Source organism: Daktulosphaira vitifoliae, unplaced genomic scaffold, assembly GCF_025091365.1.
Source record: "Daktulosphaira vitifoliae isolate Bord-2020 unplaced genomic scaffold, ASM2509136v1 Scaffold_1, whole genome shotgun sequence".
NCBI lineage: Eukaryota > Metazoa > Arthropoda > Insecta > Hemiptera > Phylloxeridae > Daktulosphaira > Daktulosphaira vitifoliae.
In genome coordinates, this window is record NW_026099572.1 from 88,504,110 (window position 1) to 88,531,753 (window position 27,644).

Sequence of the window (27,644 nt, forward strand, 5' to 3'; positions counted from 1 at the left end):
AACATACAAAATACACATAAAAAGAAACAATATTTTTTAACAACTAAAAGGTATAACAATAATTTACATAAATGGGTAACGCCTGGTAACCAGATGGGTACTTAAGTTAATCCCCGTGACCCGTGATGCGGTCCTAATAATTAATTGGTAAGATTGTATTTGAAAAGAATATGGAAAACATGTGTTGGTAAGAGCACAAGAGCACAAGAAAGAATAAAACAAATAAAAAATAAATAAATAACTATAAGAACTAAGATGACAGCAAAGGCACCAATTTCACCACCGGGCGATTTATCCATCCATTGATGGTTTTCAACTGGACGACCCGCACCACACCATCATCACCGGGAAATACCTTTTCAACGCAACCGAGATGCCATCTTAACGGAGGTGCATGATCTTCCTTAATGATCACTAAATCACCGACCTTCAAATTTCGATCGCCTCTAGTCCATCGGCTCCGAATTTGAAGACAATTCAAATACTCAACGGTCCATCTTTTCCAAAATGCTTGATGGCATTGCTTGAGCAACTTCCATCGTTGAGTGATCGTGCGTTGAGTTTCAGGGACTAACTCCTCTGGTGGAGCTAAAAGTGGTTGACCTATGAGAAAATGACCAGGAGTTAAACACGTTGTGTCGTTTGGGTCATCACTCATTGGGGTCAGCGGTCTCGAGTTTAACACAGCCTCAACGCGGGTAATAATAGTGACGAACTCTTCCAGAGTGAACAAGTGCGATCCCATAGTCCGATATAGAAGTGCCTTCATAGATTTCACCGCGGCTTCCCAAAGGCCTCCAAAGTGAGGGGCATTTGGGGGATTAAAGTTCCACATACAAGGTATGGAAGCACTCCAATTATTACGAATGTCGGGGTTGTTTACAAACTGGCGCAACATTCTATCTACTCCAACAAAATTGGTTCCGTAGTCCGAATAGATTTGTGATGGTAGTCCCCTTCTACTAACGAAACGGTCTAATGTCGCTAAGAATGCGGGGGTGGATAGATCCGACACTACTTCCAAATGGACCGCCTTGGTGGTCATACACACGAAAACGGCCACATAAACTTTGTACTCCCGTGATTTTCTAAGTCGCTGCTCTTTCATGGCAAATGCTCCAGCATAATCAATTCCCACATTTGAAAACGGACGGCTAGCTTGAACTCGAACCGCCGGTAATTGAGCCATCATAGGTTGGGGATTTACAGCGGCGAATCGAACACATTTCACGCACTCTTTAATTACTCTTCTTGCAACCTTCCGTGCAGAAATTATCCAGAACTGGCGGGCCACCATATTCATCATAAATTTTGGTCCGGAGTGACAACCTACAATATGCCAGTACCGGAACAGTAACAAAGCTAAATGGGACTGACTAGACAACAACAATGGGTGTTTTTGATTGGTATCGAGTGACGCATGTTTAATACGGCCTCCGACTCGAATAAGTCCCAATGAATCTATAAAAAGTGCAAGTCTCGCATACAACCTTGATGATACTCGTCGTCCTCCGTCCAACTCCATTTTTAACTCAGAAAAACTTTTGTGTGTGCATTACAATAGCGTACAAGGATGCTGTTTACTCATTCTGAGGCCAGGAGTTCGACGCAGAAGTCCTCCCGCGACTTTTGGACATAAAACGCCGCAATAACACTCCAACTCGAATCAAACGCGTATAAGATGAAAATCGGTGAAACCATTCAACCTCTGAGTTTTCAACGATCGCTAACGTGACTGCATTAGTTTTGACCTCTGGCAGTTCAGACGCTGACATAACAGGAATAGACGACGGCCAAACCCGTGGTTCGTTCTTCAAAAAATCTGGGCCGTTCCAATACAATACTGAAGATTTTAATTTTGAGGGCAATACACCCCTGGATGCACAATCGGCCGGATTAATAGAGGTAGGTACATAACGCCATTCACAATTGGGTAACAAATCACGAATTTGCTTGACTCGGTTGGACACGAATATTTTAAATGAAACCTGTGGTAAGTTAATCCATGACAATACGACCGTTGAATCTGACCACGCGTATAATTTATGAATACGCGACAACCACTTGGATAACAAAACCGCCGCGCACAACTCTAACCGCGGTACTGTGGTAGGCTTCATTGGGGATAGCTTAGTTTTGCTACCTATTAACCGAACATTTATATTACCAGTATCATCAACTGAATGCAGATACACTAAAGCTGCGTAGCCCTTTGTGGACGCATCACAAAATCCGCACAAAGTTACCTGCTTTGGCGAGGGACTACAAATAACTCGCGGAATTCGAATGGTTTTCAAGTCTTCCAATTCGTCAAGGAACATTGTCCAACGCTCCATGATACTAGATGGCAAGGAAGAGTCCCATTGTAGATCGTATTTCCACACTTCTTGCATTATACTTTTGGCATAGAAGATCACTGGAGCCACCAAACCCAACGGATCAAACAAGCGGCCGATGGTCGACAACAGACTCCTCTTCGTCATCACACGCTCACCAAGTATAATGTCATACGTAAACTCATCATTGCTGGGAAGCCAACGCATACCCAGTACTTTTACGCCTCCTCCGTCTGAGACCGTAATATCCAACATATCCGATTGGTCTTCAACAGGAATTCCAGCCAAAACTTCTTTGTAATTTGATGACCATTTCTTCAACTCTAAACCACTCTTTGCCAACACATGAACTAAGGCGTCACGTAGACGTTTAGCTTCTTCCAAGGTTTGAGCTCCTGTACAGATGTCATCCATATAAGTGGAGCTTTGCAAAGCTCTACTTATATCAGGCTCTTCATCCTGTACCTCCATCGCTATCTCCTTGAGAACTCTTAAAGCTAAATAAGGGGCGCAGTTTAATCCATAAGTGACAGTATTTAATTCATATTCTTTTAATTCTTCCTTAGGGGAAGAACGCCACAAAATATGTTGTAGAGGCCGATATTTTTTATGGATCCAGAACTGTCTGTACATTTTACAAATGTCGGCCGTAAAAACAACTCGATAAGAACGGAACCCGATCAACACGTCTACTACATCTTGCTGGAGCTTTGGTCCTGGATACAGAAGATCATTGAGTGATTTACCGGATACACCACGAGCCGACCCATCGAATACGACCCGCAATTTCAACTTATCTTCAACCATTTTACACACCCCATGGTGGGGAATGAAATATACACCGGGTTCTTTAGCAACGGACATGTGATTTAGTGCTTCATATTCTTGCATAAAGGCCTGATAATGTTCGGCTAACATTTTATCTCGGGATAACTTATTCTCAAGTTGCAGAAACCTCTTAATAGCTATTTGCTTCGAGTCAGCAAATAACTCAGGCGAATAACCATTTCTCAAAGGTAGTGGCACGATAAATCTTCCATCTTCCGCCCGGTCCACTTCATTTTGACAAATATCTTCACAGTGTCCTTCATCTGTAAATTGCATTGGAGCCTCCTCCGGTTCCTCTATTGTCCAGAACCTTCCCATCAATTGCTCCAAGGATACATGAAAGCAAGATATCATTGAAAGCTGTTGGTCTGCTGGTGTAATTGTAGAGCGATCTTCTCCTATAAGAACCCAACCAAACACCGAGCCGAATGCTGTTGGCATCCTTTCGTTAACCACAACACGTTTACCATCCATGACTGCAGGGAATAAATCTGCTCCGATTAACATATCCACGGGACCTGGCTTATAAAACTGAGGATCGGCTAATACTAAATGCGAATACTTGTTCTGAATGTCTGGAGTCAACGGTCCGTGAGGCATTTTTCCTGTGATTTTGGGTAATATCCATGCCTTAAATTGTAATTTCGGCTCATCAGCATGCCGAGGGGTTAAAGTACAATGAGCTACACCATCTATACCAGGCACATTAACTCCCGACAAGCCAGAGATAGGAGCGGTCCAACGAGTACGACTGAGTCCCAAACGCTCTACACATCCGGCAGTTATGATACTAATCTGAGAAGCCGAATCAATCAAAACTCTGACAATTTGCGAATTACCCCAACAATCACGGGCATGAGCAAGAGCAGTGCCTAACACCACCATTGTATGTGGCAGGGAACCCATCAGGGTGGCAGGACTGTTGTCTGCTTGAGAAGGTACTTCTGTAGCAAGCCGATGCAGCAGCGAATGATGACGAAAAGAACATTTATTACATTTAGCAGCTTTACATTTCAAAGCTAAATGTTGACTAGAAAGGCAGATAAAACACAACCGATGAGCCTTAACAATGGAGAAGCGCTCAGCAACTGTCAAAGACTTAAATTTATCGCAATCTGGTAAATTGTGATGGGTATCACAAACATAACATTTAACCAAATTATTCACCTTGGTACTAGTTTGGCGAGCAATAAGAGCAGTTTTGGATGTGAGTGATTGCTTATTGTAATTAAATTTGCCATATTTGTATTTATTGTCCGTGGTTTTATTATCTGCTGATTGAATTCCCACGTTTTCCAGGATTCTTGCTCGTTCCTTCACAAATGTAATTAAGTCCTCGACCGATGGAAAGCTACCACCACATTCTGATTCAAAAACTTTTCTACAACCTATTGGTAAGCACCTCATTCCTAATGTAAACAACACAAAGTCACCCACGTCAGGTATAGGAAGAGTGTGTAATAGTGCTATGGAATCTTCAAACACCTTTAAGAACTCATTGAGATGAACAACCGTTTCTTGTCCCACACGTGTCATATTAAGCAATCTTTCCACCAAAGAATTGGCTAATTGACGCGGTTTATTGTATCTGTCTTCCAATGCCGCCCAAGCAAGAGTGAAGCTATTGGTCGATAGATGATAACCCTTTGTAATTTCTTCTGCTTCTCCATATAAGCAACCCATTAAATAGAAATATTTCTCTTCATTATTTAATTCATTGTGCTGAACAACTTGAGACTCAAAACGCCCACTAAATGCCGACCATTCATCTAATTTACCACCAAACCTAGGTAGCGGTATGGTTGGAAGTTTTGGATCTCTTATAACGCCATTTGACAAAGTGGAAGCCTGAGGAAAAGCGATAGATGGTACCACAGTGTTTTGAATTCCTTCCTGAATACCATTTGAATTGCTCCTGACTGCCATGCCATCTTGTTCTACCTCAGCTCTCATAGCGGATACGCTGCGGACCAACGCTCGAATCTCCGGCTCCAATTCAGGCTTAAATTTGTCCAACTCGTTAAGTTCAATCATAGCGTCTAGTACTGCTTCATTTTCAACTAAAAATGCTTCCCAAAGGGCGTCGATGTCAGCAGCCATCATTAAAAATTGTCCCACATCCTTTTTCTCTTTTACTGCTGCCGTGCCTAACGTATAAGTATGCCGAATACTCATTAACAGACTTTCCCGCTTAGTTAGCGCTTTATCCCTGGCACATGTTGTTCTTTCCGTCATGGTTTCCAAATAAGTATATAGACCTCTTCACTGAACAACCAAAGGAGAAAAAAAAAATAAATATATAAATAAATAAGTAAGTAAAACCACGGAAGAACACTAATAAATTAATATAAAATAATAAAAAAAAATCAAAGAAAAANACACTAATAAATTAATATAAAATAAAAAAAAAATCAAAGAAAAATAATAATAATTTCCAACAACAAAAAATTTCTTGATTACTAAATGTTTTCACATCCGATGTAAAAACCACCGACTCCGATCATAGAATTGTAAGACTGCAACTTTACCGATAGAGATCACTAATTAGTGGAACCGACCTCCATTCTCCAATGATGCAGGTTGAATTTACTGACAGTTTGTCACACCGACAAAAAAAAAAAAAATTAATTTTTCCGACAAACATACAGCAAATTTAATTAACTAATATTCAAAAATTTTCCGAACAAAACAAAATTTGTTATAGCTACATAAAATACTACAATGAATTATTCTATTAGCAACAAAAAAAAACCAGAAAAAGCAAATAAAATTATAAATAAAATAAAATAATTAATTTTAATCCGCTGACTGAAAACAAGCTTTCAATGATGTTGTTAAAACCGTACAAAACCAACACATATATCAACAATAATGAGGTAATTAATTTTTATTAAAAAAAAAATCAAGATACCCTTTTTTCCCATATATGAACATAAGTCAAAAGACGGTAATTCCATTATTTTTTATGTGATATACCAAGTTTTTGTTTAGTATTTGGATTTACTGTGTTTTCGCTTACAAAACATCAAATATATTGAACTTACCGTATATTTTCTTATTTTATATTTCAATTTTAGATGGGTTTTAATAGGAAATATGCTATTTTTACATCAAAAATCGGGGTAAAACCACTAAATTTACCTATAGAAACAAAAAAAAAAATTTTTTAATTTTGGAGTTAACCTGTTTTTGCTTAGCACGGCAGAATGATGAACGAAAAATACTTGTATTATTTTGATAAAAGCGTGTTTTTTTATTTTTTTTAAACTACATTTATTTCTAATATTTAATTCGAAGATTTATGTTATATCAGCTGTTTTCACGATTATTGATAATCTAAATTAAAATTCTAATCTCATTTTGCGATCAATAAATTAATTTCCTAGTGTTATCACTAATATCACTTATTATGTTCAGACATTAAAAAACCCTTAATTTTACTTAAGACAAATAAAGTCATTAGTTATTAGTTCGAATTCAAAATTTACTCCTGATGCTATGACTTAAAAGTTGATTAAGTAAAGTTTATGCACGTTATTTTGAAACATGTCGGATTTAAAAGATCAACCTAATAAGTCTAAAAAACCTGCTGGTACTTAATTTATACAGAATAAAATAATAACAATTTAAATTACATAAATTTATTAGTATTTGCTTAAAAAATAATTTTTAGATACAGCATTTAAACAACAACGTTTACCTGCATGGCAACCTATACTTACAGCTCGTAATGTAATGCCAATATTTTTTGCACTTGCCATCGCATTTATACCTATTGGTATTGGATTATTATTCCTGACAAATCAAGTAAATATTTAATTACCAGGTAAATATTCAACAATTATTCTTATAATTTATTGTGTTATAGGTACAAGAGTTTAATTATGATTACACTTACTGTAAATCTTCAAGTGATATGACCCGTACCTGTGCTGACATTATAGGGAATTATCGTAATTTGAGCTGTGATTGTAAAATTACATTTAGTTTAGAAAATCATTTTTCTGTAAGATTACACTATGTTTTCAGTCATTTTTACAACAATAACATACATAGAAATTTAAATTTTTTATGTGATGAATAATTTAATTGTTATTATACAACTTACAGAGCAAAAGGATCAATGTCTTGTTTTACAAAAAAAAATAAGATTAATGAAAAACTAAACAATAAATTTATTATTCTTAAATATTCCATAAAACAGATATACTAAGATAATTTATTAATTTTAAATTCAATAACATTGAATTAATTTTATAGTCAGTTTGATCCTTTGGCTTTAAGAATGTATAACAGCTGTCACAAAAGTTTCATGAATTCCAATTAGACTTAAAATTGATTTCCATAACATGACATTGTATGATATTATTTTTATTAAAATAGGATCAAATTGTTTTTGACATTAAAATGAAATATTTCTGCACTTTATATGACATTTCATTGCATCAAATTTTATTTATAAATATTAGTATTTAATTCAAATCTCTCTTGAGACTTTTGTAACACTTTTTAGCATATATAAAAACTTGAAATTTTTAACATACATATTTTTTGTAAATAGCCTAATGTTTACATGTATTATGGACTCACCAATTATTATCAAAACCATAGACGTTATGTGAAATCACGAGATGATTTTCAACTTTTAGGAATATTAAGTAATACACCATCAAGAGATTGTCATCCTTATGATTTTGATGATAATAAGCCTATTGCACCTTGTGGAGCTATTGCCAATTCTTTATTTAGTGGTAAGCATAAACACATTATGTATATTAAAAAAGTTATTATTAAATTTATTGGTTATTTTTATCACTATTGATCTTTATTCTGATACCATGCTGTTAAACGATAATATTGTGAAAATTTTTCAAAATAATATAAAAAATTTATAGTAATTATAACAGTATGATATGAAAAATATTTTCCATAAAATGTTAAAACAGTGCAAAACTTAGATTTTCTTGTATCATTTTCAAAAAAAATAAGTTTTAAATCTAGGTATGTAATAAATTAAGTTCTGAATATTTCAGTTGTAAAATCTTTTTTAACACCAATAATTACTTAGAAATGATTACTATGATTTCTATTTAAGTGATCTATTACGATAAAAATACAACAAAATATTGAGGTTTTCTTATAAATTTACTGTAAATAGTAATTACACAATTTCCTAATTGCATATTAATCTTAACAATACAATTTGTTTTATTCTCATAGAATTTTCAATTTCAAACTTTTTTTTATTATAAACATTCACAAAAATTAACTTAAAGAACCAAAAAAAAAAGACTAAATATAATATTTTTCACTGATTATTTTTAACATATTAAAAAACAAAATCAGTAACACAATTATTTTTTTTAATAATTCTTTTATATGTAAATACTCATATATTAATAGTTAGTAAAAATATCAAAACTTAGAAGTGATAGAAAAAGTCTCATTTCAGATATGAAAATAGTGCAAAAAGTTGATTTAGAAAAGAATATTTTTGATTCTAATGAAAGTTCCTTGTAGTTCAGTGTATTTGTTCATAAGTATCAAACATTTTTTATTAAAGAGTATTGCATCAAGCTCTTTAAATTTTTATACGCGTCAAAAGTAAAGAAATATACAACTATTTTATTATTTTTATAATTTCTCATATTAATTACAATATTAAATTATTGAATATAGATTTCATATTAAATTTTATTACTAAAACTATTATTTATTCATATATTATAATTATAAATCAAATAACTAATCGGGATAAAATTAAGGGAATAAGAGCTATTGTTATTTTTGAAATATAAAATACAGGATACTAGGCAAAGGGTGTAAAAAATATATTTTAACAAAATAAAAAAAACCAACACAGGGGGTCGTGATACAGTGGTGACCTGGCATAGTTGGATCAAGTATACATTTAATCTGATAGTAATTAAAATCACTATCATAAAAAACGCATCGATGCAAATCTGTAGATAGTGTTTCATTTTGAAAATTTGGTGGATAATTCCAAAAGCTACATCCTATTTCCTTATATATATCCTGATTACAAATTTTATGATTCATTAATGTAATATATATATGTATAATATATAAATATAGGAAAATTATTTTATTAAAAAAAAATATGTCAAATAAAATCTTTTGTGGGCAAGTAAAGGGTCAAGTTTATAAAAAAAATATATCAAATGATAGGTAAATACCTCATATATCTATATAAAAAATTGTTTATCGATTTTGTCATTTTTAAAAAAGCTATGACAATTTAAAGTAAAATAAATTGAAAAAATGTAATTTTTAAATTTGTAATTTTTTTGAAGATTTGCCACATTTACACGGAACGAGGAAAATTTTTCAATTTTTGGGGGTAATGTCTTCAACTAGATACAATTTATAATCTTTTGACATATCGTTGAATGAAATCGGTTCGGTGATAGCTGAGAAAAAGTGGTAACAGACACAAAAAAAAAACACATCATAATAAAAATAATACCTTCTCAGCTTCGCATCGAAGCTAAATTGTGCAAAATAAAATTTTATTTTTAATATAAAGACACTGAAACAAATTTGAATCAAATAAAAATACCAATATGCATTTTTCTGACTAATATGAATTTGTCTAAACTCTAAACCCTTGATCAATTTATTAAAAATAAATTGTTATGGAATTATTAACATTTATAGATCAAATGTATTGTTCTTATCTAGATGTATTAAAACTTAAATACAATACAATAGATGTACCATTGTTGAGAACTGGAATAGCATGGCCATCGGATAAAAATGTGAAGTATCAAAATCCACCTGGGGATTTAAAAATTGGTAACTTTTTATTTTTTATTTTTATTTTAGAAAATAGTATGCTAGTTCATAATAAAAATTTATCCACTATTAGCAATTCAAAAAACTGTTAGTATTTAAATTCTTAAAATCCTAGTGGAAACAGTTTCAAATCAATTGGAAGAGTAGTGGTACAGACACTTATTATAGAATTATGGCTTATATTGATTTAAATAATCTAAGTTTAGTTTATTTTTATAAATGTTTGGTTTTAGAAATGTAATATATGTACTATTGTATTAATTAAAGATACCATTTTTGAATTCAAGTCTTACTGGTTTATCACTTAAAACTGTCATTCCCTACAGTAATGAATTATAAAAATTTAGGAAAATTTGCTTTTGAAAAAATGTTCTTTTTCCATTCTTTAAAATAAAAGTTTAAATTTATTTATTTTTCATTACATTAATAGCTCTATTAACAATTATTTAAATAATGTTTAATTTTTTTCTATTTTTCTTCTTCCTTGCCTTAATCCCAACTACTTGGGGTCGGCCACCCTTATCATAAACTTCCACTTGACACGATCTCCCACATCCTCTATACTCATATCAGCTGTCCTCATATCGCATTCAATAACATCTCTCTATCTCTTTTTTGGTCTTCCTCTACCTCTTCTTCCTTCAACATTCATTTCATTCATATGTTAATCTTTACATTTTTCAAAAAGTTATATAAATATAAAGTTAAATATGTAAAATATAAAATCGAGAATTTTCACATAGAAATAGCATTTGGTATCCATTTTCATTGTAAAGACAAAATAAAGTCCGGAATTTTTTTTTCCATAATTAAGTATACTACATTATCTTTAATTTAAGATATATATAAAAGTGTCAGATTTTCCGGAACACTTTCAAAAGTTAATTTTTTGTGAAAAAATTGTCATTTTGAATCCCCCCTGTGGGCAGGTTAAGTGTCATATTTATAAAAAAATATATACCAAATTATAGGTATTATGCATCAATAAAAAAAAATGTATATTGATTTGATCATTTTTAAAAAAGTTTTGGCCATTTTAAGCAAAATAAATTGAAAAAATGTCGAAAATTAACGATTTTTAAATTTGTTATTTTTTTGGAAATTTCCTCCTTTTACAGGGAATGAAAGAAATTTTTTCAATATTTGACTATTATATCTTCGAATATATACGATTTGTGACCTTTGACATATCGTTGAAAGAAATCGGTTCGGTGAGAGCTGAGAAAAAGTGGTAACAGACACAAAAAAAAAACACATAGTAAAACTAATAACTTCTCAGCTTCGCATCAAAGCGAAAAATGAAAAAAAAACTCAAAATTATTCTATATTTTTTTGTATGTTTAAGTATTTTTAAAAGATGAACATTTCAAAATTAAATTTTTTCGTGGTTAGTTATGGGATGATTTTAAATAGTTACAAATGGAAAATGGATAGTTAAATGAGATATTGGTGTTGGTTTTTTTATATATTCTAACATCATTTGGCTATTCAATTCATTGCTTTCTAATTCTCCTATAATCTATAGGTATCAGAAATACAGACTCCTCTTTAATTTTTTAGTAATTAATTTAATTATTTTGTTTATTTTCTTGTTTTGAAAAAATTATCTTATTATGTAAATATTATTAATTGTATACCTATGTAATATGTGTCAGTAATGCAATTCAAAATTTTTTATGGGAGTCCAAATAACTTAAAGAACGTAAAATAGTAGAGAAATCCACCACTCCACTACCCACTACCATTTCAATAATTTTATGTTCATAGGTCTCTGGACCCAAGGACCCCCTAATTGCGCCGCCACTCGGCTACCTGTATCTTATAACTAAGACTTATCCTTTAAATGTAAATAAATAAAAAAATAATATTAGAATAACATTTCAATATTAATGAAAAAAGTATGATGTTTTTTAAGCATTTAAAGATTATGCAAAACCAGTTGATTGGCACTTGAATATTTGGGAATTGGATATAGAAAATCCTAGTAATAATGGTTTTGAGAACGAAGATTTAATTGTTTGGATGCGCACAGCTGCATTACCTGATTTTCGTAAATTGTATAGACGAATAGATCATTCTAGTGATACTTTTAAAAATGGGTTACCAATAGGAAATTATACATTGTCCATAGAATACAGTAAGTAAAGTATAATATGATAAATTGCATTAATTAATATGAAATTTGTTACATTATAAATCCACTGGGATGCATTTAGCCATTGTGCTGTCTAGGTAATTAATTCTGCCGCTTCCAATAACCTTTTTATTTTAATTATCAAAAAAAGTTTAAAAAAATTGTCATCACTAGAAAAGTTTTACCATATTCTGATGAAGAAATATTTTAATATTTATGTATTTACTTCTATGGACTTTTTAACAATTTAGAAACATACCCTTCCAAAAGTAAATTTTTATTTATTTACTCAAGTATTTGATATAATTATTTAAAATTGTTAAAAATAGTAATATACATTTCTTTTGATTAAAAACTATATTATACATTAAGATAGAAAATCTAATAAAAAAAATAATAATCATTTTTAAATCCTTATATTTCCCTGGGAATCAAACTCAAGACTCCGTGAGATGAAACATATATTTCTACCCACTAAGCCAGACCAACCCTTGTAAGATAGAAAACATAAAATGAAAATTATCATATTCTAAATATTAAAAAAATTACTGAGATATTAATTCAAACTATGTAATAATAGATTACCCTGTAGCTGGATTTGGAGGAACTAAGAGTTTTATATTATCTAACACATCATTTACTGGAGGAAAGAATTATTTTCTGGGATATGCATATATAGTAGCTGGATGCATATCTTTTTTCTTGGGCCTTTTGTTTATGGTCATTCACATTAAATATAAATCCAGGTATGTTAACATTATATTTTTGATTCTTAGGATTATATTTATAGTTGATATTTATGAATATGTTTTGATTAAGCTATTCTTAAGCATATTATTTAGATAGCTTTAGTACAACTTATTCATAAGAACTAACTATAAATATTTTTTTGTAATTTTTGAAAAATCTTAAAATACATTAGTGTTACAAGTAGGATATATTATTTTTATCGGATTTGTTTTCAGAAAACGTTCAAATGTATGAATATAAAAAAGTTAGAGGAGGTAAATGAAAGAGGAATTTAGATGGATAAATCCCTCCCTCAATATACCCTTTTTGACATATTTTTTTTATATAGTAGTGTTCCATCAGGTCTTGACATCTTCAATAACTTTTGATCCAGTGAATATTTTGTTACTTTTTTAAAAATAGTTTTTAGAGTTTTAAACTATGTTAAAAAACATTTTTTCCCAAATTTCAAAAAAGCCGTTTTTAAGTTTTTTTTTCATAAAAATGTTATATAACATTATGAATAATAATTTTAGTTCTAATCAATAATTTACAAACATTTTTATACATAGAGTTGGTGTGAAACACATGTGGATTATGTGTACACCAGTACAAGTGTACCCACCAACTTAACATTCATACCTACTCTATATATTTAAATGCTTGTAACTCATTAAGTACACATCCTTAAGTTGTTTACAACACGACAAAATTTGTATAAAAATATAATAAAAAATCGTACTTTAAAATTTTGATTAAAATTTAAAAATTAAGATATATTTTTTAATGTAAAATTTTTTTTTTTTATTGCTTTAACAGTTCTTTAATGGTCATAGCGGCCTCCTCCAAATAAGGAGATTTCTTAACCATTGATACTCCGGAACGGGTGGTTAATCCGCCGAGAGGGATGGTGACTCAAATTACCAAACTGATCTCTCATTCGGCAAATGTAGCCACCCGTGTCTGAGTTTTGAACCCTAGGTAGTGCAGGTTAAACACTGCCATGTTACCGACTCGGCCACACCGTCCCTGAGTGTGAAAAATAAAATAATTATTTTTTTTTATTAGAAATAAATAATAAAACATATGTTTTTAATATACTCCAAATCTGTAAAAATTATTTAAAAAAAAGTAACGCAACATGTTTGCTGGTTCTAAAGTTTTTAAAAATGTTAAAACCTGTTAGGACACATACAAAGTAAATTAAAGGAAATACTATTGCAAAAATTAATTAAAAAATTGAGATAGGCTTAATGAGAAAAATGATATTTATGCATATCTAATAGTATCATTACGATATATTGATATATCAAAGAAAAAAAATCAATGTCATATTAAGTTGATAAATATTGCCCATCATTACTTGCAGTTTCAGTACCTATTCCATTGCGCTTGGAAATGGTTTTCGAATCAACTTATAATACTCGCTATTTTTTTAGAAATTTGTTATGTATCAAAGTTTTACATTATGAAAATAAAAAAAAGTTATTAATTTAAAACTTATAAAGTATTTATCTCAAAAAGTCACGCGAAATTACTAGCAAAATCAAGGAAACGTATTTCGGGAACAATGTTTTCATTATCAACCTAACCTATCCAAACCTTTTGAAGATTTGAAAATTTGAAAAACTATAAATAAAGAAATTCACTAATTTGTTGCGCTGAAAATTTTTTTTGCCAAAATAGCATCTCAATCTCAAACAAATTTTAAACGCCTTTATAGAATACTGTAACTAATAAAAAGCCAAACCAAATCAAATTTATCTAATATTAATATAAATTAAAAAAATTTAAAAATAGTATACAAATTGATATACAAAAATATTTTTTAAATACATTTAAAATTGTTTAACCTGTGCGAACAATTAAAAGTTATGTATTCACATACCCTTGCTTAAATATTTCTAAGAGATATTTAGAGGTTAACTTCTGAGCTGCTGAAATTAAAGCCATTACTTCCCCCCGTTATGCCCCTGAACATTATATGATAATTGTACTTTTCGTGAACATTGATCTGCCCTTAAGCCGCGCCCCAAGAGGTTAAATTTTTAAAAAATGGTATTTTTTACATTTACGTCTCAAAGTTTTGACAATAGGAAATTTATAAAATTAAAGTTTAATTAAATTTTTAATAATAGTTATGTCTTGTAATCTTTTCATAAAATTCCATTCATAAAAGCCCATTCAATCATAAAATAAAAAAAAAATGATTTCGATATTATGTATTGCTTTTACAGTCGTGCAAATAAACAGCGCGATGTATACCTTCATAATTTTAATTTTGCGATGGCGTAGTTCCTTTACCAAATAGGGGTCTCCATATCCATGCCGACGTCTTTAAAATCACGTTGTGAAAGAACACGAGAAATTAGCAAATCTCCCATCATTGGGTTTGGACGAGCGGCTTTATGTCTTACACAAGTAAATAATAAAGTTTAATACTTATACAAGTAAAAATAAACTGTCGTACGGCTTCACGACCAGAAACTATCGGAAACCTTCTTCGTATCATTGATAAAATCAGCTCGGTCCGGCATGTAAATATCCGTTGTGATAGTGTTGAATTATTAAACGCGTAAGGTGCGAATTTTTAGGTAACAGTATCGAATTTTTCGAATCTGGACCTAACGACGCGTAGCGGAAACGGATGCCGACACGATTTAGACCAGTCGCGACAATAGACGGCCCTAGCTGAACTATAGAGCTTGGTGAGACATAATTCTGATTAAGATGTTACATATCTTTTTTTTTTCAAAATATCATAAAAAATTTTATTGCTTTATGTTGTACGACTCGTCAACAACATTCTCTCAAATTTTTATGAAGATCTGAGCAATAGATGAAAAGTTGCATCGTTTTGAAGCGCGAATGTATATTCACATACACCAGACTTAAAACTTTAAACGCAATTATCTCAGAATAATGAATTTCGAAAAGTGCTTTTACCGTGATCGCGATTGCCGATCAACTATTCAAACGATTTTCATCATTTTTTTATGCAATTGTCCGTATTGAATTCTGTCAGTACTTGAACGATTCGCGTTCTCTCCATAAAATGGAATGTTGAAAATAAAAATTTTTAAATGAATATTTTAAGGATAAAAAAATCGAATTTCATGAAAAACGTTCCATTTGCAGAAAAAACAAAATATTTATCTAACTAATCGTTTACACACTAGCGACGTCCCTCTCCTAATGAAATTCGAAGGGATTAATGATTTCAGTTGACCTGCTGGACTGCATCGTGATCACCGCAAGCCTCTTCAAAAAAAGGGGTTCCAGGAGAATGGCCAGAACTCCGCCAATTATTAATATTTTTTCACAAGCTTACGCTTGTTTTCTTTGTTGAAAATAGTACTATCGAAAAATAAAATCTTCAATGTAATAGAATTATTGCTGCATACCAAAAAAAAATTCAAAATTACTGAAATTTTTCCACATAAAAAAGTATATAACCGCTTAAGCAATTGTTTTTTGAAATTTTTGAAATGTTCTTCCTGTGTCAGTAATGCAGTGTAAAATTTCATCGTCGGCGGTTATTTTGTCGATGGTAGTGAGAACTACTGTCTTTTGTTGATAATCCAGCAATTGTTCAGGCTTCAATAGTTCATAATTATGCCGCGGCCATTGTTCATCGGGTATCGTAAAAACGCTGGTCCTCGTCTATGAATGTGGCATAATACGGTATTATGTGGTAGTAGACCGCGCCATGTCCCGGGTCCGCTAATTATCGACCGGGTTGGTATAAAACCATTTACACTCCGGTATTAATTGCTCTATTTTAGCAATTTTGTTTGTTACGAATACTTTAAAGGATTTTTGGCTAACGGTTAATCATGATAACACGACGGTTGAGTCGGTTCGCGCATAGATCTTTGAAATATCAATGTTTAAACAGTTTTTTACGCGGTTTAACGTTGTAGCTAGTAATAAAGCAGCATATAATTCAAAGCGCAACACCGTAATTTGACACTTACTGCTTTTTATTGGCGCTACCTTGGTCTTACATGTGACAAAACTTATCGTGGCATGACTATAGATGTCTACTACCCGCAAATAAACAACAGCCGCGTAACAACGTAATGAGGCGTCGGAGAATGTTACTAATTCTATTTTTGAATATGCGCGTATGTCAATATGTCGAGGTAACATTATTTTGTCGATGAATGGCAGTTCTGTTACCAACTGATTCCATGACGTGTTTAACTCCTCTGGTAGGTAGATGACTGTCCCAATCAAGACCAGATTGCCATAACTTTTGCATAAATGATTTTGCCCATAAGAGTGTGGGTACAAGCGTACCTATAGGATCGAAGAGTCTAGCAAATGTAGAAAGTACCTTGCGTTTCGTATAAGGATGATCAGATTGAATGTTAGTATGATAGGCAAACATATCCGATGTAGGATCCCAATGCATACCTAACACCTTCACAGAGGTATCAGTATTCTTTGGGTCTAAAGATAACAGTGCTGAGCGATCAGCACAATTTACTTGTCGAAGTACTCGTCCACTTTTTTAAAGAGCAGCCACGTGTCTTTTAATAGTCCAATCAAATCGCTCTAAATTCTTAATAATTCATCAACGGTGTCAGCGCCTGTCACAATATCGTCGTGATTTATTTTTTAGTTAATACACTTTTTGCTACAGGAAAACCAGACCTATTTTGAGCGTCTAGCTCATGTAAGAAATTTTTAGCGAGATAAAGAACTGAAGTAACACCATACGTAACTGTGCATAACTCATATTCAATAATCTCGCACTCAACTGTGTCCCTCCACAAAATATGCTGATACCGGCGGTCTGCGTCTCGTCCTATTTCTGGCGATACATTTTTGTAATATAGTTATTCAGCCATTCTGTTTAAGATATAAATTTTGTTCATTTTTATACTTTGTACATGTCTTAATTAAAATATGTTAATATAATAATATTTTTTTTCTAGTGTCAATTTAGGAAATGTTGTTATAGTTCCTCCATCAACATCCTACAACTGAATAAGTTAATTTAATAGTATAATTAAAAATTTAGCTATTATTTCTTCACAGCACATGTAATGTATATTGTAATTGTTAATTTATGAGCTTATGAAACACTATGTGATACGCATATTATTTAATGAATATTTATTACTCATTATTCAATTTCTCAATTGTTATAATGGTCAGTTGTAGAATATCCATCTTTATTAATATGGATAATACACTATTTTAATATTAATAACACAATGTTTAATTATGGTACATTTGATTTATAATTTATACTTAATACTATTTATGTATGAAGTAAATATTTTTAAAAGATAGTGTAAATGACTACTATAGCAAAACATAAACAAACACAAATGTATGCCAAAATATTTAAAAAATATAATCTAAATTTATATTATTTTTTAATTATTTACGTTTATGAAAATACTAATGACAATTTTTATAACTACCCATAAATAAAAAAATTAGTCATAATAAAATATTTTTTAAATACTTTTAATGTCGATTGAACAGTTTTTTAATTTTATGTCCAAGTTTTTTATTTAAATAAATTTAGAAAATAGTGTTATTAAAGAAAATAATTATGGAAATTTTATTACTTAAGAAAATATTTATTTTTAATTACTGAGGTTCAATGTGTTAGATTTAATTATCTAAAGTAAACATATAGATTATTATTCTTGACAATTTAATAAATTTTTATATCTAGAGAGCTTAAAAGAAAAATAATTTTATTTCATTAGTTTTATACGTAAAGGAAAAAAAAATAAGTAAAAATGTCATCTGACATATAAAAAAAGTGCCTAAATCAATTTTCTTTTTACTTTTTTTGAATTTACCATCAAATGGTTGATAAAAATAAAAAATTCAACATATTTTTTTGAAATAGAAGATTCATATAGTTTCATGTACTATAATATACGTAGTTTAACATTTTTCACATAATGGTATTTGATAAAAAATGTATTGATTTAATTTTAACACTACTATTTTGTGCCCTCTTAACAAATATTTTTCTATTATAAATAATTTTTTTTTTATGTGTTAATACTTTCGTGGATTGTCGTATTGCTTGAAATTTTTACGGACGTATCCACGTTTTCTGTTATGAGCTGATATTTTGGACTCATTGAAGAGTCCATTTTCAGAGCAATAGTTACAAGGTGGGGCGATTGTCACAGTATAGTTACAATAACTGAAAACGTTCATACATCCGTAAACATTCCAAGAAATTTTTTTAAGTTCATCATAAATGTAATTATGTATTCTAAACGTACATTCATTCTACATATATGTTTGGGTTAATTGAGGATTAGTGTATAAAATATAATTGAAAATCATAGAATATCTAACGCTTTTGACACATAATATAAAATCGTTCAAAATTTAACAAATTAAATCTTGATTACTTAGTTTTATACACTGATTAATTTTTAGCCAATTTTCAAATGATCAATCAAATAATTTATATTTAATGAATTGTATTTACTATCTTAAACTGATAAAGTAATGTAATTTTATAGTACAATAATATTTATAGATAATTTTATTTTTTTTGAATATCTAGTCAAAAGTATTTTATGTTAAAAATATAAGTTATTGTCAATTATAATGACACTGTTTCAAGTTATAGGTTATTTATTTATACTTCATGTAAAACTTTAATAGTGAAATATATATTATTAAACACTTTACAATTAATACATTTTTTTAACTTATTAATATTTAATATGCTTATTAGTATTATTAGAATTAGAGTTAATTTTTGTGAAATCTAGGACTTCTTTTTCATCGCCTTAACCTAACTACTTGGGATCGGCCACCTTTATCCTAAACTTCCACTTGACACAATCTTCATTATCAGCCGTCCTCATATTGCATTCAATAACATAGCTCCATTTCATTTTTTGTCTTCCTCTACCTTCAACATTCATTTCTATAACTTCTTACAGCTAGCGATTGCTCTCTCCTCATAAAATAACCAAACCATCAAAGTCTTTTTTCTCAAATCTTATCCACGATTAACGCTATAATTATACTCCTCCTTATATTTTCGTTCCTTATACTGTCTTCTCTAAATTTTTTTTTTTTTTAATAGCGACATAAATATTTAAAACAACTTCTAAATCAGTAAATCAGAAATTATTAATAATTTAAAATATAGCTATATTTATATTGAGTCTATAGACTGGATGCGAGGTGCAGGTTAAGTCATTTATCAGAAAGACGCCCCAACGGCCCGAGTACCTCATAGTTACTTGGGTCGCTTTGGATGAGGCGGCTTCTACCCCGTGGAAAGCTAGTGGAAAAGGAGGTAGGCCGAGGCTACTCATCATTCAATAGCCTATACTCGGAAAATTAGGAATATGGAATAAGTGAAAGGAAAGTGGTCTGGGCCTAAGGGACCCACACCTTTGAGACGAGGAGGCTCCCGTGTCGCGAGGGGACGGCGATGTTCACCTAACGCCAACCCGCCCAAACACCCTAGTCGTTCTATTAAACGTATGCCAATTCAGCAGTGTATCGCGGAGGACTGACTTTACAAGTCCACCCAAGAGTTTCGAGGCTCTCAAGTGAGCTAGGTAGCCATACCCCTCGCCATGTAATGATCGCGGCGACTGTGTGTACTGCAGTCGATTGATGTCTCGCCATGATTTCGAACTTTAAATCTTGGCGGCTGGCGTACTTTCGTACTTTCTCTTCGTGCCAATCTTTGGTGTTTGTGGCCGAAACAACCTGTACATCCAGGATAACGGATCTCGTACCTCTTGTCTCATCATCGATAGTCGCGACGAGGTCCGGTTTGAGATTACCATCCCTTAACGCGTATAGGTGCTCACGTTCTACTCGAAACCCTTTTTCGGTAAGCGCTCCAGCTATGCGCTTCACAATATGATCGTGTCGGAGAACTCTGCCTCCATGAGTTCTAGGCAGTGTTGAGAAGGAACTGGTTCCAAAAGGAACGGATTCCTGGAACGAGTTCTTTTTGAAGGAACGATGCTAGGAACTGCTTCCTTTTAAAATAAAGGAACGAGGAAAATGAACAAATTCCATTTTTTAAGGAACGTGAACGGAAATTACAGTTCCTAAAATTTTTTATAAACATGTTTTAGTGTAGTTTTCTTCGTATCTAGACATTAAAATATTATGGTATTTTTAGTTGACTTTTGACAATGGAAGTCCCCTATATACCCAGCCGAGATCGTAGGCTGTTTAAATGAATCAATTGACTATAAATAGAGTTATTATCACATGTAGGTATACAGTAAATATTTAATATATGTGTACATATATTAAATAATGCACTAAATATTATCATCGATTCTTGTTAACTAATATATGTTAAAGGTTTTGGGTTTTCTGATTTATTATTTCTAACTTATATGTAGACAATAGACATTGGTCGCGTTGACACAAGTCGTTAGCATTTACTACCTGCTTATAAATATAATTTTCGAATACTTTTAGATAAGGAATACTACAAATTTGTTTTGTATTCGACTGCTGATGAAAATCATTGATGACCGTTATCATGATCTCATTACCACAATTTTTTAAATAACTTGGTTACATAAAAAGAACGAAGAGTGGAACGAGTTCTTATTTTGGAGGAACTGGATCTGGAACAAGTTCCTTCTTAATATAAAGAACTAGGATCGGGAACGAGTTCATATTTTAGAAAATGAACGGGGAACGGAACGAGTTTCATTTAAAAAGGAACTTTCCCAACACTGGTTCTAGGGCACACTTGCACGATGTGCGCAAGGGTCTCAGAGGGCGCAACACAACCCCGGGATGTTGCGCCCCCGTCCAACTCGCTTGCGGCTGGGTAGGGCGTTAATCCTAATCTTGGCGTACTGCTTGAAGTCACGGCCGGTTATACCATACGGCCTGCGCATGTACGCTGTCGATTCCCAGCTACCAGGACAAAGCTTAAGATCAGCTCCATCCACCGAACTAAGGAGAAGTTCCTGGTGACTAGTCATCGCTGCGACCCTATCTACACGGCGCCTTAGGGTTGCTACCACACTCGCCCCAAAGAGACGAAATGCTTCACACACCGCAGGAACCTGCGAATGTTCGAGCTTAGTCAACCTAGCGAACCGATTATTAGGGACGAATCTTTCAAAGTCAGCGATCCCTAGGCCCCCAGATGACGTGGGGGCATGGATGTACAAGTTGGGGCACAAAGTCAGGAGATCTAACCATCTCCGAATCGCGCGTCTAGTCTCGTAACTTAACTGTCTTAACTTACAATCGGGGAGCTTTGTGAAAGTGAGCCCGTGGACAAACTTTGGAATCACATAGTCCCGTGCGATTGCCATTCTCATTTGCGGCGTCATAGGGCGCCTCCAGAGCGCTGACAAAAGACGCGCATTTGAATCCAGATAGGTAATTTCCCTGAAACTGTATGCCGAAATACCTCCAGAACTCGCCTATCTGAGTCACCGCCAACGACGAACCCCGAGGGAATAAGAAGTGGCGGCCACCTTTAGTTTGCGATCGCGCCCCGAAGGAACCAGGGTAAGAGTAGCAGACTTCGTTGAGTTAAGCCTCAAACCAGCTAATGCTAATCGTGCGGTGAACTTTCGCATGACATCTGCAGTCCCCGCGCCGTCTCCGACACGAGAATAACATCGTCCGCGAACGCTAGAGCATTCACACGCTCATTGCCCAACATATAGCCAACCGCGCCTGGGATTGCTCGCAGACCGAAGTCTATCACCAGGTTAAACAAAAGTGGCGATAAAGGATCGCCTTGCCCAACGCCATTTGTTGCCCTCAAGGACCGGGAGGAATTCTTGCCGACTTGAATGAAAGTCTTACTCTGTACACACGGTCGATGTAATATTAATTAAACATCGCGCATTTATCTGTCATACTACACCTCTGATCAATGTACAAAAATATGCTGAACTTTTGAACAACTGGTTAAAAAATTGTACTTAACCAGTTATATCCTTAGTTGCATCATTTTTTTTTATAAAAGCTATTTACACATGCATGTTGCTATTTTGAAAAATTAAGTTGGTAACCTTATGTATAATGGTAAACCTAAAAAATTATACTATTTATAAATCCAGAAAAAAATATTAGTGGTCAACGATTATTCAATCACCATGTATACTAATATTAATTCTATTTTCTTTTTTATGTAATATTACGATTAAAATTAAAACTTTGATTGGATAAAATCTTGAACTACATTATCGAGTACTGATTAAAAATGTTTAGTAATTATATGCATAAAATACGACTATATTTATCTTCAAGTGTAGATAAATTAAAATTAATTACTTCGAATTTAATAAAAAAAATTCTGATAGTAGTATAGTTTCATAAATACACAAGTCAACATTAATTAAAATATGAATGATCTAATACATTTGTATCCATTGGTCTCATTTAACTCAATTATTAAAATTTGGAATAATCAACCAACATATATAATTGTACAGTTACTATTTATAATTGGAGCACTGATAACTTTAATTCATGGCAAGTAAATTTTATTATATTAACTTATAATGAAAATAAATACTAAAATACACATTTCTAGCAATAACTTATAAAGGGAGGCGTCTTTCATTATGGATTTGCATAACATGTCATGGTTTATTAATTGAATTAATATCTTATTTTCTGCCAGAAATTGATAATTTTTGGCATAGTCAATCACCAATCATGTTGTTTGGTCACAGACTACCATTACATATTTTATTAGTGTGTAAGTAAAAATAAATTACATATTTTCACTATAAAAATTTAGTATAGTCAAACGCGCTTTATTATTTTACAGACCCAGTATTTTATTATTTAGCTATAATAACAGCATACAGAAAAGGTATAAAAAAACTTAGTCTAATGCTAACAGTTGGTTTAAATGTATTACTCTTAGATATTCCTTTTGATATGATAGGAGTCAAGTTCATTCATTGGACTTGGCATGATACAGATCCAAATATTTTTGATCGTGTTTATTTAGTTCCCTGCACTTCATATTTTTTTTACATGACAACCTCTGCATCCTTTACATATTGGTTTTTCAACAAGGAAGTAACATTTGATGAAATTTCATTTAAAAAAGAAATAGGAATTTTTATGAGAACTATTATGCTTAGTTTTCCATGTGGAGTTATATGTTTTTCTATATTTTATCATCCTTTACATGATATTTTTTATATTTCAACCCAAACAATAGTCATATTCTTAATTGCATTATACAATATAATAGTTAAGATTATAAAAATAGTACAAAATAACGACCACAAAGAGAATAATGAAAATATGAATACAATAACTATTTATCTAGTGATATATTACACAACATTTTTTATATTATCATTAATCGGAAAACCAGAAAATGAAATTTCAACAGGAATTCATGAAGAAATTGGACCTTGCAATATTACAGTTAATGCATTTAACACAGTAAGAATTATTTATTTAATTATATTTATAATTATATAAAAATATATTAAATGATGATAGGATTTAATCAAACGTAAATACTTATGCATTCAAGACTACAATGAAGAATATGATTTTCATTGCATAGAAAATGCTCCTGCAATATTTAGTAAAATATATACAATTTGTGGAAAAGCTTTTGAAAATCGTATGGAATATGTTATTATTATAAGTACAATTGCAGTGGTAGCTTTGATAAAATTTAACAATTCATTTAACATAAACAAAATTACTAAAAAAAAGGTTTTATAAAAAAATTAATGACATCAAAAGTTTATTTGATTTAAATTTAATCAGTAGTTTTAGAAAATATTGTTCCAAGTATTTTTGTTAATTAATATTAAAATTTTACTTTGCGTCTGTTAGTTAAACATTCTTAAATACCACCAAAGAGTAGAAAAAATTGGACAAATAACATTATGTTCGCCTAAGAAATTATAACTATGATATACATATATGTATTAAACTTATATATATATATAAAGTAAAATGTAAAAAAAAAAACTAAGTTAATAGTAGTTAAAATAAAAGCATCCTCCCGTTTGTTGTTGGTATACTTCTATTGTATCACCTTCTTCCATCTCTAATGATGAAGGTGTATCTGCTTCACTAATTGCTTGACCATCAAATCTGAATCTAACAGTAGCCATAGCAAGACCCTAAAAATTTATTTTTTTCAATTTAAGTACTACAAATGTGTTTAAATAATAATCACATAAAAATTGTTTTTATTAATTGGAAGATGTACAAACCTATATACATGATGTGTTAATTAAGGATAATGCACTAACTTTTTCATAAACTATTGAGAATTTATAATTTTTGTGAAAATAAAAAATATTTGGTTCATAAAACTCTATTATTACATAAGAGGTGATTTTTTTATCATAACAGACTTAATTCAAAACTTAAAAGTTTTATATCTATTAAACAGATAAAGTTATATTAAAATTATTCAAATAAAACCTAAAACATTTTAAAAAATTCAAAATTTGTTCCCATTTGAAAAAAACAAAGTTAACATAAGGAATGAACTTAAAAAGTACTAGATAACTAAAAACACGAGAACAATATGTAATAAAAGTAAAAAAAAAAATTAATTTTAATCTTAAAGTAATTGAATGGGTTATGATAAAAAATTACCTGTAAAGTTACATCTCTTTTTATCCCTTTAGGAATAAAAATTTAACTTAAATTTTCTTAAATAAAAATCACTATATTTTTCTATAATATTATAGAATTAAAAATAGTAGTTCCATTTCCATATCCCATTTAATAAATCATAGGCTAGCCTTATAAAAATTTACACTGTACACTCAGGGCTTTGAACAAAATTAGCCACCCATTTTTGTTCAACAAAACATCAGTACAATGTAATATTTCAATATGAAGAAATATAAACATCAATAAAATGTTATAATACAACCTTAAAAAATTATAGATTGAGATAGATTTATTTTCAGTAACACTTAAAATAAGACATATACATAATACAATTTTATTAAAAAAACTTGACTGCAATATTATATTGTCGTAATCAATAAGATTATTGATTACGACAATATCTACTAATTTATAGAAATACAATAACACGGTAAAGATAAAGATGCAGTTTTTTAAAATATATATAATTTTTTTCTTCAAATTACTCTAATTCTAATTATCTAATCATTTATACATCTGTAACTCATTGAAAATTAATAAATTTGTTAAAATCTTATTCAAAAGTTAGTCGAAATAAATAAATATATACTTACTGTTCTTTCACAATATGCATTCATTAATTTTTTTAAAGGTGTGTGTTTCTTTATTTTAAACTGTACTACAGCATTATCTTGTCCTAATACCTTTAAATTAATATGTTCAGGTGCATCCTAGAGATAAAGATACTTTGTGGTTAGAATTCAAATTAGATTAATTTTAAAAGTATTGAAGTATCATACTTTAATAATTATTAAGAATTAAGGAATAAAAACAACGAAGAGCTTAGATAATGCAATAGCAAAGGTAAGTATATCTAGTAAATTAAATTAAATCTTAAAAAATACTAGTTTCGAAAAGCTTAAACTTGATAAATTTAAAATTCATACAAAAATTTCAGAATTTTTCTTAAACATGTAAAACATATAGCAGGAATAAGGGAGATAAAAAATAATCTGTCAATAACTTCAGTTAAAAACGACTTGCTAAAAAAACCTATATACATGTCTAGTTATTTGAAACCTGTACGAGTACTATTGGAAAGCTGATTATAGCTAATTTTACAATAATGAAATTAATTGAAATAATTATCAAACATTAGTTATTAAAATTGTTATTTTGGAGAGGAAGTATTAGTTTTAAAGCGGGAAAATAGTAATCATCCGACGCCATTATGTACGATATTAAAAATGAACACATAAAACACTTACTCCTTTGTCTACTGCCATTTTTTATTTTTCGTATATCTAAATAAAAATTTATGAAAAACCTAGATTGGTAAAATAGCTTAAAGAAAGTAACAGAAACGTGACGTTACCGGTAAAAAATATTCACACGCTTAGCACAATGCATGAATCATGAACAGTGAAATCCAACAATAAACAAATGAAACATGAACAAAATGTAACGCTTAACGCAACTGCAAGAAGTGCTTTAACCGTTCAATAACCACCGGTACTATATTTCTTTTTCTCACTTATACCGTGGTTTATTGTCAGTGAAATTCGACATCATAGGTAAAAGCGTCTAAATATCATATATCTTGTAAACGGGTTACGGGGATTGTTACGAACTGATAATGCTCCGACATTCATATACTCCGATATTGTAAAAAAATCCTCCGAATACAATTACTCCGACAACAATTACTGCGAATACCTGGTTACAAAAATTTGGATTTTACTACGACAATGATTACTCCGAATAAGACAATTAATTGATTGCTCTGAATATCGATTAAAAAAGTATGACATTTCGGATTAGATGAATATCGTAGCAAAATATATTATCTGATGGAAAAATATAACCCTTATCACTAATTAGTATATATTAATTAATATAATAAAAAATCGTTTTAATTGATTACTGTCTATTAACGAATAATTATAACAATAAAAACCCTCTAATTGCATCCGACTTTCGATACGATAGGAACATTAAAATAAGGAAGGAGGCTTTAAATTAAAACAACCCCAGTTATATAATTGATGTAAGCCCTCAAAAAGTTTTTTTTTTGGAGGAGGAAGAAGAGCGATTCCAAATTTCAGACTTAAATTTTTTTTTTGTCTCACCTTATTAGTGTCCATTATTAAAACAATTAATTAGTTGTAGTTTTTTCATTTATTAATTGGTAAAAAAAA

At 31.0% G+C, this 27,644-nt stretch overlaps 5 protein-coding genes across 8 annotated transcripts; 2 read left to right on the forward strand and 3 right to left on the reverse strand.

The window, feature by feature from the left end:
* Positions 1-250: 250 nt before the first annotated feature.
* Positions 251-1,525, reverse strand: LOC126896556 (uncharacterized). Its single transcript, XM_050669461.1, has one exon. The coding sequence runs from the start codon at positions 1,523-1,525 to the stop codon at positions 251-253; it is 1,275 nt and encodes a 424-aa protein (XP_050525418.1).
* A 55-nt stretch (positions 1,526-1,580) lies between these two features.
* On the reverse strand, positions 1,581-5,399 carry LOC126896565 (uncharacterized). The gene has a single exon (XM_050669471.1). The coding sequence runs from the start codon at positions 5,397-5,399 to the stop codon at positions 1,581-1,583; it is 3,819 nt and encodes a 1,272-aa protein (XP_050525428.1).
* A 1,149-nt stretch (positions 5,400-6,548) lies between these two features.
* LOC126907569 (cell cycle control protein 50A) lies at positions 6,549-18,229 on the forward strand. Of its 3 annotated transcripts, XR_007704570.1 has the most exons (10): positions 6,549-6,756; positions 6,838-6,971; positions 7,033-7,170; positions 7,726-7,915; positions 9,867-9,980; positions 11,896-12,117; positions 12,695-12,860; positions 13,080-13,118; positions 15,081-15,264; positions 17,787-18,229. XR_007704570.1 is itself a non-coding variant. In XM_050688938.1 (8 exons), the coding sequence occupies exons 1-8, from the start codon at positions 6,711-6,713 to the stop codon at positions 17,836-17,838; spliced, it is 1,062 nt and encodes a 353-aa protein (XP_050544895.1). In that variant the 5' UTR covers positions 6,550-6,710; the 3' UTR covers positions 17,839-18,229. The 3 variants fall into 3 exon arrangements, 1 of the variants encoding a protein (XP_050544895.1); XR_007704565.1 differs by having other exon boundaries at positions 13,080-15,264; XM_050688938.1 differs by lacking the exons at positions 13,080-13,118; positions 15,081-15,264 and having other exon boundaries at positions 6,550-6,756.
* A 4,916-nt stretch (positions 18,230-23,145) lies between these two features.
* On the forward strand, positions 23,146-24,870 carry LOC126910377 (uncharacterized). Of its 2 annotated transcripts, none has more exons than XM_050692905.1 (4): positions 23,146-23,331; positions 23,393-23,560; positions 23,633-24,264; positions 24,325-24,870. In XM_050692905.1, exons 1-4 carry the CDS (start codon positions 23,202-23,204, stop codon positions 24,553-24,555), a joined length of 1,161 nt encoding a protein of 386 aa, XP_050548862.1. In that variant the 5' UTR covers positions 23,146-23,201; the 3' UTR covers positions 24,556-24,870. The 2 variants fall into 2 exon arrangements, with proteins under 2 accessions (XP_050548862.1, XP_050548863.1); XM_050692906.1 differs by having other exon boundaries at positions 23,212-23,335.
* LOC126910378 (small ubiquitin-related modifier 3) lies at positions 24,309-26,949 on the reverse strand. Its single transcript, XM_050692907.1, has 4 exons — positions 26,822-26,949; positions 26,715-26,750; positions 26,061-26,177; positions 24,309-24,962 (listed from the first exon to the last, which is right to left on the reverse strand). Exons 2-4 carry the CDS (start codon positions 26,730-26,732, stop codon positions 24,813-24,815), a joined length of 285 nt encoding a protein of 94 aa, XP_050548864.1. The 5' UTR covers positions 26,733-26,750; positions 26,822-26,949; the 3' UTR covers positions 24,309-24,812.
* Between the last annotated feature and the right edge of the window lie 695 nt (positions 26,950-27,644).